This window comes from Bombina bombina, chromosome 2 (assembly GCF_027579735.1).
Source record: "Bombina bombina isolate aBomBom1 chromosome 2, aBomBom1.pri, whole genome shotgun sequence".
Lineage (NCBI taxonomy): Eukaryota > Metazoa > Chordata > Amphibia > Anura > Bombinatoridae > Bombina > Bombina bombina.
In genome coordinates, this window is record NC_069500.1 from 734,986,819 (window position 1) to 735,001,571 (window position 14,753).

The following is a 14,753-nucleotide window of genomic DNA, read 5'->3' on the forward strand; positions in this document are numbered from 1 at the left end:
GGATGAAATCCATGGACTCGTCGTATCGTAGAAGAAATTCATTTATCAGGTAAGCATACATTTACTTATTTATGTAGTGTTAGTGATGTGGGAAGCCAGAAGTTTAGGGGTTAATAACTTTAGTATAGTGGCGGCGACATTGGGGTTAGCAGATTAGGGGTTAATAACTGTAATGTAGGTGGTGGCATGTTAAGGGCGGCAGATTAGGGGTGTTTAGACGTGGTTTTTATGTTAGGTTTAAACATAACTTTTTCTTCCCCCATAGACATCAATGGGGCTGCGTTACGGAACTTTTGTTTCCGCAATCGCAGGTGTTAGGCTTCTTTTTTGCCGGCACTCCCCATTGATGTCTATGGAGAAATTGTGCACAAGCACGTCAAAGCAGCGCTTGTATTTCGGTGCGGTATGGAGTTCAACGCCACCATATCGCCCACCACAAACTTGTAATAGGAGTGCTATAAGGAGGTGAATTAACGCCGCTTTTGTGGCGGTTGTTAATTTCCCTATATCGCTCAAAACTTGTAATCTAGCTGTTTGTGAATTGCTAGATGTACACATGTGTGCAAGCTTACCCTAAGGTAAGCTTGCTCTGTGTAAAGCACTAAAGCATGAATAACAGACACTATCTTGCAACCATGGGCTTAACTACAGGAGTCTCAGACTTCTCCACGGCCACCAGGCCCATCCTTTTAGGATGGCCAGTAGCTGCCCCTAATCAAATTTTAGATCAACTTGGTACGAGGCTGCAGTACTTCTAGTCACCAATAGATGTCCCTAAACTTGGAAATAAAAAACATCCCAGGAAAAAAAAAAAGAATAAAGGCTCTGCCCAGACAGCAAACAGCTGCTGGGGCAAGCGTTTTAGTGTTTTAAGTGTTTAGTTTTTCTTAGTGCTGTAGTATTTGTTTGTAGTGTTTGCTAGGCTGTGCATTAACTCCCTCTTGTTTCCTTCACCATAATAAGCTACCATGTACTGAGCTCAGGTTGATTTATTTAAAGGGGAAGTAAACCCACAAAATAATGTTATATAATTCTGCACATAGTGCAGAATTATATAACATCAGCTTAGCGCAAACTTTGTACCTTAAAAGATTAAAGTGAAAAAATGCTTCGAAATTTACATTCACAGTACGTCGCTCCTGGCTCTACTGAGCGGGTCTGTTTGTTTCCTCTAAGCGCATCGGGCACGCTGTCTATTCACAGCCAGCCCGATCGCATCATTAAACTCAATGTAACTCGCTCCCGCTCTGGTCTGGTAGCAGGAGCGAGTTACATTGAGTTTAATGGAGTGATCGGGCCGGCTGTGAATAGACAGCGTGTCCGATGGCTTAGGGAAAACAAACAGACCCGCTCAGTAGAGCCAGGAGCGGCGTACTGTGAAAGTAAATTTCCGCAAGCCCTCGCTGAATGTGGAGAGCAATACGCTCCCAGTATTCAGCATTGCACTAGCAGCTCACAAGAGCTGCTGGTGCAACGCCGCCCCCTGCTTGCTGACTCGCGGCCAGCAGGGAGGTGTCAACCCGATCGTATTTGATCGAGTTGAATTGCGGCGATTCCTGTCCGCCTCATCAGAGCAGGCGGACAGGGTTATGAAGCAGCAGTCTTTAGACCGCTGCTTCATAACTGGTGTTTCTGCCGAGTCTGAAGACTCACCAGAAACACGGCCCTTCAAGCTCCATACGGAGCTTGATAAATGGGCCTCTATGTGTGAATGTGTATATATATATATATATTGCTCAATAGCTATGCTTTAGAAATGATGCTGTTCAAATGAGGGGGGCCCTGCCACAGACTTTGCCCAGTGAGTTCTAGTTACGCCTCTGCTTGCAACTTTAGGGCAGTTGTTACATTTAACACCCATAGGTACTACATGTATATGTTAATACTTGAGCATGACTATACACATGATTTAAATGAAATATATATAGGTGAGTGTGTTATATATTGATATGTTTATCCTCTGATACGCTGATGTATATACTGTATTATGCTTATTATAGTTTGACTATGCCACAAAATGTACTAGTTCTGCATAATGATATGTGCATATAATACACTGAAGTCTTTAGCTAGGTTGTTGTCTTGTGTTCTTTTTTTTTCTTCTTCTTTTTTTGCAGTCAATAAAAAATATTGCTGTTTTTGTATTTTAAGGAGCCTTGAAAAAGTATAATCAGTTGCACCACATGTACCATTGTTTGCAGTTATTTTACATTAGTAATTGAAGGTACAGTCACTTTAGATCGTTTCATTTTTTTAACAAATTGCTTTAATCTATGTGTTTAACTATTGTAAAACGTGTACAGCTGTGTCACTACAGATAAGGATACAGCTGGCAAGCTATTCATGAGCAGGCTGCTTTCACAGAGCATATCCTCACGAGGGTGCTCCAGGAGTGCACGTTTGGCTAGAAGTTTAAGAAATTTAACTAAAGAGATCATTTTACTTTTACACTATTTCCCTTTAAAGGGACACTAAAGTCAAAATTGCACAAGTTGACAGTGTATACTAGCCTGTGATAGGCTGATGGCTGTCACATGATACAATGAGCTAGCAAATAAGGGGGAGGGGAATAAATTTGTCAGAAAAAAATCGACTGCTTATTTGAAATTCAAACTAAGTGTTATTGCTTTATCTTTTTAATATGCACTTGTTAATTATTAAACTCCACTGTATTTAATGGCCCTATTTATATAAACAGTGGTGCATAGATAAGCTTTGGAGTGTTATGTTAATCTCTGGTGTTGTGTTTATAGTTGTATAACCTCACTAATTGTCACATGATCCCACACTAACCTCTCCCGTTCCAGGTCTGCTTTCAGCAGGGTGCTCGCTCGCCTTTCCTCTTTCCCCTTCTTCTGAGGTGTCTCTGGATATAGTGCTGTAGCCCCTGAGGACCGACCCAGAGCTGTAGAGACATCAGGACCAAGGGTCGAAGACATATATTGGTTATAAAGCCCTGGAACGTCCACGTGCATAGCTGGTGACCAAATGGTGACACAGACGCAGGGTATCAATGCAACAGAATGGTATAATATAATATAAACACAACAAATTAATTCTAAAGATTGTTGCATAATTACTCACACTGCTCAGGCACATCAGGAAGGCCTGTTGACCCTCCAGCATCTTGCTCAAGTTTGTCCTGAAGATGCTTCAGAACTTCCTACAACCAAAGAACGTATTATGTACTATAGTGTGTCTCTATAAATTATGTAATCCACGTGTATCAATGAATCTTATCAATTCTTTGAGCAAATCATTATATGCCATCATATAAAGCATATTAAAGGGACAGTCTACTCCAAAATGTTCATTGTTTAAAAAAGATAGTTAATCCCTTTATTACCCATTCCCCAGTTTTGCATAACTAACACAGTTATATTAATATACTTTTTACCTCTGTGATTACCTTGTATCTAAGCCTCTTCTGACAGCCCCCTGATCACATGACTTTGTATTTACTATATATTGACTTGCATTTTATCCAATTAGTGCAGTGTCTGCCACAAACCACAGGCGTGAGCACAATGTTCTCTAAATGGCCCACATGAACCAGCAGTCCCCTGTTGTGAAAAGCAAATAAAAACAGCATGTGATAAGAGGCTGTCTGTAGTGGTTTAGAAACAGGCAGGAATTTAGAGGTTTAAATGTTATAAAGTATATAAATGTAACAATGATAGGTAGAATCGTGTTTACATAAAACACTTAGTAAATTTTTGTAAGCCGGTGATGTAAAGCGGGCTAATCTATAAAAAAAAACATATATATATAACAATGTTGGTTGTGCAAAGCTGGGGAATGGTAAGTAAAAGCGTTATCTATCTTTTTAAACAATAACAATTCTGGTGTAGACTGTCCCTTTAAGTCACAGCTACAATAACATTCTACATGATGGTATATATCTCTTTATGCCATTAGATACTAAACAGATCTTTTACGTTACAATCCCTGCTCCTTTTATTTTTTCCTGTGCATCTTTCTAACCTTCATATCAGAGGTGTCATGTTCAAGCCGGCTGAGCTGGCTGCTGTTATCCTGCAGCTCCCTCCTTAGGTGAGAATTCTCCTTCTTCAGATCCTCCACCTGACGGACCAACTGATCGTACGAGGCAGCCGAGCCGACCAAACCGACTCTTGCACACACCTGGATGAGAAACAAAGGTTACACAAGGCTCCCTGCCTGCATGGAACAGAAGGTTATTCGCTGACCTAGAAGATCCATCTAGGCCAAAAAAGGAATCAAATTAAAGGAACAGTAAACACCTTGAAATTTGTATATAAAGGGCTAGATTACAAGTGGAGCACTAAATTTTTGCGGCCGTGCGATAATTAATCAACCATTACAAGTGGCTGGTTATTGCTACTGCGAGCTTGCAGTAGCAATTATCACTTATAAAATTAACCAGAGATCAGATCTCTGGTTAATTTTATAAATGTGCCCCAAATGGCCCCAAAATAAAGTCTAGCGCATTTTATTAAAAAAAAAAAGTTGGTGGAAGTGGGGTATTAACACATATATATATATGTATATAAGCATAGCCTATGGCAGCTCGCTCTCGTGAGCACAATGCTTTCCAGCAATGCAAAAATCGAGGTCGCGTTCGCATTGCTGTGAACTTGTATCACCAGCGCACATTAGCGTGTGCTGGTATTACACAGTGGAGCGCTATTATCGATTTGAAAGCGATATTTAGCTCTCCACTTGTAATCTTGTCCCAAATGTTTATTTATGCATAATGAAACAACTTTGCAAAATATTTTCATTTTTTATTTTGTTTCCTTTTCTTGTATATTAGCTCTGAAAATTGAGCAATTTCTAATATTCAGACATTGAAATACACCCTGATGACTACTCAAGGCTAACTCTGCTACATATCGGTCCCTAATTGGATTTAACAATAACAACTGCAAAAAATACATTTTATACTAACTTTATAACTGGGATTGCTGACTAAAGCCAAGATTGGTTCCTTCAAACAAGGCAAATGGTAGGTGGAGTTTGGCTATTTATTCCTTGTAAAAAAAGGTTGTTAATTTGTTTTAAAAATTTTAAACTTTGGTTGTTAAGTTATTCTATAGCAACACAACAGAAATGTCTTGTAATTTTAAAGTGTTTCTGGCCCTTTAACTCCCCGAACCATCTATGTCATAATGGTCCAACCCAAATTAAAGTGTGCTGTTTATCTAAACCCAACTACTCCACCACCCCTAATTAATTGTACTACACACAAGGGCCACCTTAAAGGGACACTGAACACAATTTTTTCCTTTCGTGATTCAGATAGAGCATGCAATTTTAAGCAACTTTCTAATTTACTCCTATTATCAATTTTTCTTCGTTCTCTTGCTATCTTTATTTGAAGCTTTATTTTTGGTTCAGACCTCTGGACAGCACTTTTTTATTGGAGGATGAATTTATCCACCAATCAGCAAGGACAACCCAGGTTGGTCGCCAAAAATGGGCCGGCATCTAAATGTGCATTCTTGCATTTAAAATAAAGATACCAAGAGAATGAAGAAAATTTGATAATAGGAGTAAATTAGAAAGTTGCTTAAAATGTCATGCTCTATCTCAATCACGAAAGAAAAAATGTGGGTTCAGTGTCCCTTTAAGCATTTGCAGGGCTCTGGGTATGACAAATGTATGGGGGCCCGCAGCCCAGCCTCCTTATTCCCCCCTCCCACCATATTCCCTTTAGAATTGAAATCACATGTGTGAAGTTGATTCTAAAGTAGTGATGGGAAGTTCATTTAGATGAATCGGTTCATTTCGGACAGTTCGATTAACTGAACCGATTCATCAACCGATTCATCAGTTCACTTGAGCAGAGCTGCAGATTCTCTTACTGCAGACTCTCTGCCCGCTGATCCGATGTTTGAATCATGACTTATGATTCAGTGTCTGACAGTTCAGCTCCTCCTGAGTCCTGAGTCCTCACAGGCAGCGTTGGCTCCTTCACAGATACATACAACACAGTACATAGAACAGAGCATGCTGTATACTCTGTTCTATGTACTGTGTTGTATGTATTTTCCTAAGATATGCATATCTACTCTGTATGGCTTATAAATAAATATAAGGGTGAGACCTGCTGCTTCTCTAAGGGTTAATTTAAGGTGCAGTTTGGGGTATATTTGAATCAGTGTACTGTTAACTGACTCCTTTGCAATGAATCATTCAGTTAACAGAACACTGCTTCAAATATACCCCAAACTGCACCTTAAATTAACCCTTACAGAAGCAGCAGGTCTCACCCTTATATTTATTTATAAGCCATACAGAGTTTGGGGCTGTTTAAACATTAATACACATACAGCAATAACTGTGCCCATACGTTCTTACACACACACATACAGCAATAACTGTGCCCATACGTTCTTACATACACACACATACAGCAATAACTGTGCCCATACGTTCTTACATACACACACATACAGCAATAACTGTGCCCATACGTTCTTACATACAGGGAGTGCAGAATTATTAGGCAAGTTGTATTTTTGAGGATTAATTTTATTATTGAACAACAACCATGTTCTCAATGAACCCAAAAAACTCATTAATATCAAAGCTGAATAGTTTTGGAAGTAGTTTTTAGTTATAGCTATTTTAGGGGGATATCTGTGTGTGCAGGTGACTATTACTGTGCATAATTATTAGGCAACTTAACAAAAAACAAATATATACCCATTTCAATTATTTATTTTTACCAGTGAAACCAATATAACATCTCAACATTCACAAATATACATTTTTGACATTCAAAAACAAAACAAAAACAAATCAGTGACCAATATAGCCACCTTTCTTTGCAAGGACACTCAAAAGCCTGCCATCCATGGATTCTGTCAGTGTTTTAATCTGTTCACCATCAACATTGCGTGCAGCAGCAACCACAGCCTCCCAGACACTGTTCAGAGAGGTGTACTGTTTTCCCTCCTTGTAAATCTCACATTTGATGATGGACCACAGGTTCTCAATGGGGTTCAGATCAGGTGAACAAGGAGGCCATGTCATTAGATTTTCTTCTTTTATACCCTTTCTTGCCAGCCACGCTGTGGAGTACTTGGCCGCGTGTGATGGAGCATTGTCCTGCATGAAAATCATGTTTTTCTTGAAGGATGCAGACTTCTTCCTGTACCACTGCTTGAAGAAGGTGTCTTCCAGAAACTGGCAGTAGGACTGGGAGTTGAGCTTGACTCCATCCTCAACCCGAAAAGGCCCCACAAGCTCATCTTTGATGATACCAGCCCAAACCAGTACTCCACCTCCACCTTGCTGGCGTCTGAGTCGGACTGGAGCTCTCTGCCCTTTACCAATCCAGCCACGGGCCCATCCATCTGGCCCATCAAGACTCACTCTCATTTCATCAGTCCATAAAACCTTAGAAAAATCAGTCTTGAGATATTTCTTGGCCCAGTCTTGACGTTTCAGCTTGTGTGTCTTGTTCAGTGGTGGTCGTCTTTCAGCCTTTCTTACCTTGGCCATGTCTCTGAGTATTGCACACCTTGTGCTTTTGGGCACTCCAGTGATGTTGCAGCTCTGAAATATGGCCAAACTGGTGGCAAGTGGCATCTTGGCAGCTGCACGCTTGACTTTTCTCAGTTCATGGGCAGTTATTTTGCGCCTTGGTTTTTCCACACGCTTCTTGCGACCCTGTTGACTATTTTGAATGAAACGCTTGATTGTTCGATGATCACGCTTCAGAAGCTTTGCAATTTTAAGAGTGCTGCATCCCTCTGCAAGATATCTCACTATTTTTGACTTTTCTGAGCCTGTCAAGTCCTTCTTTTGACCCATTTTGCCAAAGGAAAGGAAGTTGCCTAATAATTATGCACACCTGATATAGGATGTTGATGTCATTAGACCACACCCCTTCTCATTACAGAGATGCACATCAACTAATATGCTTAATTGGTAGTAGGCTTTCGAGCCTATACAGCTTGGAGTAAGACAACATGCATAAAGAGGATGATGTGGTCAAAATACTCATTTGCCTAATAATTCTGCACTCCCTGTACACACACATACAGCAATAACTGTGCCCATACGTTCTTACATACACACACATACAGCAATAACTGTGCCCATACGTTCTTACATACACACACATACAGCAATAACTGTGCCCATACGTTCTTACACACACACATACAGCAACAACTATGCCCATATGTTCTTACACACACACATACAGCAACAACTGTGCCCATATGTTCTTACACACACACACACACACAGCAATAACTGTGCCCATACGTTCTTACACACACACACAGCAATAACTGTGCCCATACGTTTTTACACACACACACACACACACACACACACACACACACAACAATAACTGTGCCCATACATACTTAAACACACACACACAGCAATAACTGTGCCCATATGTTCTTACACACACACACACAGCAATAACTGTGCCCATACGTTCTTACACACACAGCAATAACTGTGCCCATACGTTCTTACACACACACAGCAATAACTGTGCCCATACGTTCTTACACACACAGCAATAACTGTGCCCATACGTTCTTACAAAACACACACACAGCAATAACTGTGCTTATACGTTCTTACACACACACACAGCAATAATTGTGCCCATACGTTCTTACACACACACATACAGCAACAACTGTGCCCATACGTTCTTACACACACACATACAGCAACAACTGTGCCCATATGTTCTTACATACACACATACAGCAATAACTGTGCCCATACGTTCTTACACACACACATACAGCAATAACTTTGCCCATAGGTTCTTACACATACAGCAATAATTGTGCCCATACATTCTTACACACATACAGTAATAACGGTGCCCATACGTTCTTACACGCACAGCAATAACTGTGCCCATACGTTCTTACAAAACACACACACAGCAATAACTGTGCCCATACGTTCTTATACACACAGCAATAACTGTGCCCATACGTTCTTACACACACAGCAATAACTGTGCCTATACGTTCTTACAAAACACACACACAGCAATAACTGTGCCCATACGTTCTTACACTCACACATCCATCGACAACTGTGCCCATACGTTCTTACACACACACATATAGCAACAACTGTGCCCATATACATTCTTAAACACACACATACAGCAGCAACTATGCCCATATGTTCTTACACACACACATACAGCAACAACTGTGCCCATATGTTCTTACACACACGCACAGCAATAACTGTGCCCATACGTTCTTACACACACACACACACAGCAATAACTGTGCCCATACGTTCACACACACACACACACACACAGCAATAACTGTGCCCATACGTTCTTACACACACACACACACACGGCAATAACTGTGCCCATACGTTCTTACACACACAGCAATAACTGTACCCATACGTTCTTACAAAACACACACACACAGCAATAACTGTGCTTATACGTTCTTACACACACACACAGCAATAACTGTGCCCATACGTTCTTACACACACACATACAGCAACAACTGTGCCCATACGTTCTTACACACACACATACAGCAACAACTGTGCCCATACGTTCTTACACACACATACAGCAATAACTGTGCCCATACGTTCTTACAAACACACATACAGCAATAACTGTGCCCATAGGTTCTTACACATACAGCAATAACTGTGCCCTTACGTTCTTACACACACACACATACAGCAATAATTTTGCCCATACGTTCTTACACACATACAGCAATAACTGTGCCCATACGTTCTTACACACATAGCAATAACTGTCCCCATACGTTCTTACAAAACACACACACAGCAATAACTATGCCCATATGTTCTTACACACACACACAGCAATAACTGTGCCCATACGTTCTTACACACACAGCAATAACTGTGCCCATACGTTCTTACAAAAAACACACACACACACAGCAATAACTGTGCCCATACTTTCTTACACACAAACATACATCAACAACTGTGCCCATATACGTTCTTACACACACACATATAGAAACAACTGTGCCCATATTCGTTCTTACACACACACATACAGCAGCAACTGTGCCCATACGTTCTTACACACACACCTACAGCAACAGCTGTGCCCATACGTTCTTACACACACACACATCAATAACTGTGCCCATACGTTCTTACACACACACATACAGCAATAACTGTGCCCATACGTTCTTACACACACACAGCAATAACTGTGCCCATACGTTCTTACACACACACAGCAATAACTGTGTCCATACGTTCTTACACACACACATACAGCAATAACTGTGCCCATACATTCTTACACATACAGCAATAACTGTGCCCATACGTTCTTACACACATACATACAGCAATAACTGTGCCCATACGTTCTTACACACACACACACAGCAATAACTTTGCCCATACGTTCTTACACACACACACATACAGCAATAACTGTGCCCATACATTCTTACACACATACAGCAATAACTGTGCCCATACATTCTTACACACACACATAGCAATAACTATGCCCATACATTCTTACACACACACATAGTAATAACTTTGCCCATACGTTCTTACACACACACATACAGCAATAACTGTGCCCATACGTTCTTACACACACACATACAGCAATAACTGTGCCCATACGTTCTTACACACATACAGCAATAACTGTGCCCATACATTCTTACACACACACATAGCAATAACTGTGCCCATACATTCTTACACACACACATACAGCAATAACTGTGCCCATACGTTCTTACAAACACACATACAGCAATAACTGTGCCCATACGTTCTTACACATACACATACAGCAACAACTGTGCCCATACATTCTTACACACACACATACAGCAATAACTGTGCCCATATACGTTCTTACACACACACATACAGTAATAACTGTGCCCATACGTTCTTCCACACACACCCCGTACACAGCAGTAGTGTCCACCCCTTACAGTTCCCTGGAGTTGACAAAACATAGTTATGCCAGTTTAAACCCAATTCATTAATATGTTTTGGCTCCTACAACAGTACTAATCCACAAATTCAATAAACTACATTTGTACCATATAACAATAGGGGTAACATTTACCAAGATGAGGTTTCCTCATAAACATGAACAGAGCTAGCCTAAGCTCTTTTTGACACTTTATGCCTGATTATAGAGGCATATTTCTTAAAGGGACAGTATACTGTAAAATAGTTTTTCCCTTAATGTGTTTCCAATTACTTTTTTACCAGCTGCAGAGTATAAAATGCTTTTTATTTTATTTTTTGATTTTTAAAGGTTTATTTGTGAATATGAATTAGATGATTAGATAATAAAATGGGTTGAGCTTGTAGATATAATCAGATCTTATTACTTTATCACATTGTGTACATATACATGCTTCTTTATTTTATATCTGTCCGCAAACCAATCACCAATACTTGCATAGAACAATGGAAAATTAACATTTTATTACCTTATCTCTTCTATAACCCACTGGGAGTGTAATTTCTTTTACTGGCTGTGTTAACACAGCTTGGCCTCAAGGCCAAAAACTTTCAGGATGGGTGGGGATACCACAGGCTAAATAAACTAATTCAAATGCTAATATAAGGGCAATGGAAATACTTGTAAACAATATAATACACTTCAGCAGGTAAAGTGGATCATTGGGAAAAAAATTAAAGGGGAGAAGTTTTCTCCCCTTTATCTCATCTGGTGAGATGATCTAAAGCTTTCCGCTCTGGTAAGATGATCTAAAGCTCTCCGTTCTGGTGAGATGATCTAAAGTTTTCCACTCTGGTGAGATGATCTAAAGCTCTGCGCTCTGGTGAGATAATCTAAAGCTCTGTGCTCTGGTGAGATGATCTAAAGCTCTGCGATCTGCCATACACGGTTCTTTTTTACTACAGCTGGTTCATCACTTTTCTATCAGTATGGATGGTGAGATGATCTAAAGTTCTGCGGTCTGGTGAGATGATCTAAAGCTCTGCCCTCTGGTGAGATGATCTAAAGCTCTGCAATCTGGTATGATGATCTAAAGCTCTGCAATCTGGTAACATGATCTAAAGCTCTCTTCTCTGATGAGATGATCTAAAGCTCTCTGCTCTGGTGAGATAATCTAAAGCTTTCCACTCTGGTGAGATGATCTAAAGCTCTCCGCTCTGGTGAGATGATCTAAAGCTGTCAGGGTTTTTTCCCTTTTGTGTTTGCCATGTGCTGCTGGCAGCCATTTTACTCACCTCTCTTCCTGACTATGGTGCATTGTGGGGGATGCTGCTCAATTCCTGCACTTCCTTTTATGGCCAGACTGGTGTGCATCATCCATGTGAGACAGGATGCAGTCTCAGAATTGTGATGACATTTATTATTTAAAGGGCCTCTGTTCAGTATGCTTTGCCTTTGTCTCAGACATGTTTGTGAGAGTTCCTGTGTATTATCTGGCTGCCTGACGTCCTTCCTGGTTCCTGATCCCTGGCTTGTTCCTGACTCTGCTGTTTTCCTTGTTCCTGATTCTGGCTGGTCTGACTATTCGCTTTGGCTCCTGACTCGGCTCGTCTGACTACCAGCTCTGGTTTTGATTCCTGGCTTGTTATTTGACTTGTGGACTTTTTTTTATTTTTTGCTATTAATAAAGGTGTGATTATTTTTGCACTTCTCGTCTCAGTCTGATTCCTGGCACCCTGACATTACGCAAAGGCCATGAATCCTGATGGTGCTAATAATCCACCTTTACCTGCCATCATTTCCAGCATGGATGTACAGGATCACCGCTTGGATCAATTTGCACTAGCCCTGCAAACCCTGCTGACTCTCACTGCACATTTGGACCAAAGTGTCCCGCAAGTTATGGCTGCTCCTGTTTCCGCTGCTGCACCTATGCCTACCAGGAGCATGTCCGGTTCTGCACCTCTACCTCGGCGATATGGAGGCGATCCTATTCAGTGCAGAGGGTTTTTGAACCAGGTGGGCATTTACTTTGAGATGTTACCTCAGGTGTTTCCCTCTGACAGAGCTAATGTGGGATTTCTTATCTCATTACTCTCTGACACAGCTCTTGCCTGGGCTAATCCCTTGTGGGAGACTAATAAACCTGTGATTTCAAATTACCCTGAATTTGTGGCCTCCTTTCGAAGGGTATTTGATGTTCCGGCTTGCTCCTCCTCTGCTGCTAAACGACTCATGTCCATTCAGCATGGTACAAGATCTGTTCCTCAGTATGCCATTGAGTTCCGTACACTTGCCGCAGAGGTAGGTTGGAACAATGAAGCCCTTGTTGCCGCCTTCTTTCATGGGCTCTCTGATGCGATTAAAGACGAAGTTGCTGCCAGAGATTTACCAGAGGATCTCGAGGCATTGGTGTCTTTTTTGATCCTAATTGACATCAGACTCAGAGAGAGGCCCTCTTTCAAGGAGCACTTGCGGAAGCCTCCTGTTCCGTTGTCTCCTACGTGTTCGTTCCCACCCATGCCTCCCTCTCCTCCCATGCCTCCTGGTCCCGAGTCACCAGGTACTGCTGAGCCGATGCAACTGGGATTCATGCGTGTCTCCGCGGTAGAGAGGGCCTTTAGAAGGAGGGAGGGGCTCTGCCTCTATTGTGGGTTACAGGGCCACCTTTTGAAGTCTTGTCCTACACGGCCGGGAAACGCTCACACCTAAGGTCCTGTCGGGGGCAGACCTTGGGTGGTTTATCTTTGTCCCCGGAACCGCTTAAGGAGAAACCTATGGTCTCGGTTGTCCTTTCCTGGGTGGACTCCTCCATAGTCACCCAGGCTCTTGTTGACTCTGGTGCTGCAGGCTATTTCATTGACAGTGCTTTTGTATCAAAGCACTCAATTCCTGTTTTGCCTCGGTCCGTTCCGCTTGCTATTGAGGCCATTGATGGCAGGCCCCTTCAGCCCGCACTCGTTACTCACGAAACTGCTCCGTTGTCCATGGCTGTTGGGGATCTCCATTTTGAAACCCTTTAGTTCCAGGTGATAAACTCTCCGCATTTTCCGGTTGTTCTGGGTTATCCCTGGCTCCAAAAGCACAATCCCAGTCTCGACTGGCGCAGGTCCAAAATTTTGTTGTGGTCCCCGCAATGTATTTCCACTTGTCTTCGGAAACCAGTTAAAGTCTTGTGCACTTCTTCGGTTCCTCAATTGCCAGAGGAGTACCGAGAGTTCCTAGACAAGTTTGACAAGGTGCATGCCGGTACGTTGCCTCTTCACCGGGCTTACGATTGTGCCATAGACCTGCAACCCAGAGCCATTCCTCCTCGAGGCCGGGTGTACCCTCTGTCTCTTGCAGAGAATTGTGCTATGAAGGAGTATGTTGCCGATGCTCTGTCGCGGGGGATCATCCGCAAATCCTGCTCTCCTGCAGGGGCTGACTTCTTCTTTGTGAAGAAAAAGGGTTAAGACCATGTATCGATTATAGGGGTCTTAATCGTCTTACCATTAAGAATGCTTACCCTATTCCGCTTATTACGGAACTCTTTGACCGCCTCAAGCGAGCTACAGTCTTTACTAAACTTGATTTGAGAGGAGCGTACAATCTCGTTAGGATTGAGGAGGGCCACGAATGGAAAACAGCATTTAACACCAGGAGCGGGCATTATGAGTATCTTGTAATGCCCTTTGGCCTATGTAATGCTCCTGCTGTTTTTCAGGAATTTATTAATGATGTCCTATGAGATATGTTGCAACAGTGTGTTGTGGTGTACTTAGACGACATCCTCATACACTCACCCACACTTGAGGCT

General features: G+C 41.8%; 1 protein-coding gene across 1 annotated transcript in view; it reads right to left on the reverse strand.

Moving 5' to 3' along the window:
* Positions 1-14,753, reverse strand: part of APC2 (APC regulator of WNT signaling pathway 2) — an 81,698-nt gene that overhangs the window by 47,295 nt on the left and 19,650 nt on the right. The window contains exons 2-4 of the mRNA XM_053700026.1: positions 3,985-4,143; positions 3,085-3,163; positions 2,794-2,977 (exon numbers count right to left, since the gene is read on the reverse strand). Coding sequence (XP_053556001.1) covers positions 2,794-2,977; positions 3,085-3,163; positions 3,985-4,143 — 422 coding nt within the window. The remainder of the gene's footprint in view (positions 1-2,793; positions 2,978-3,084; positions 3,164-3,984; positions 4,144-14,753) is intronic.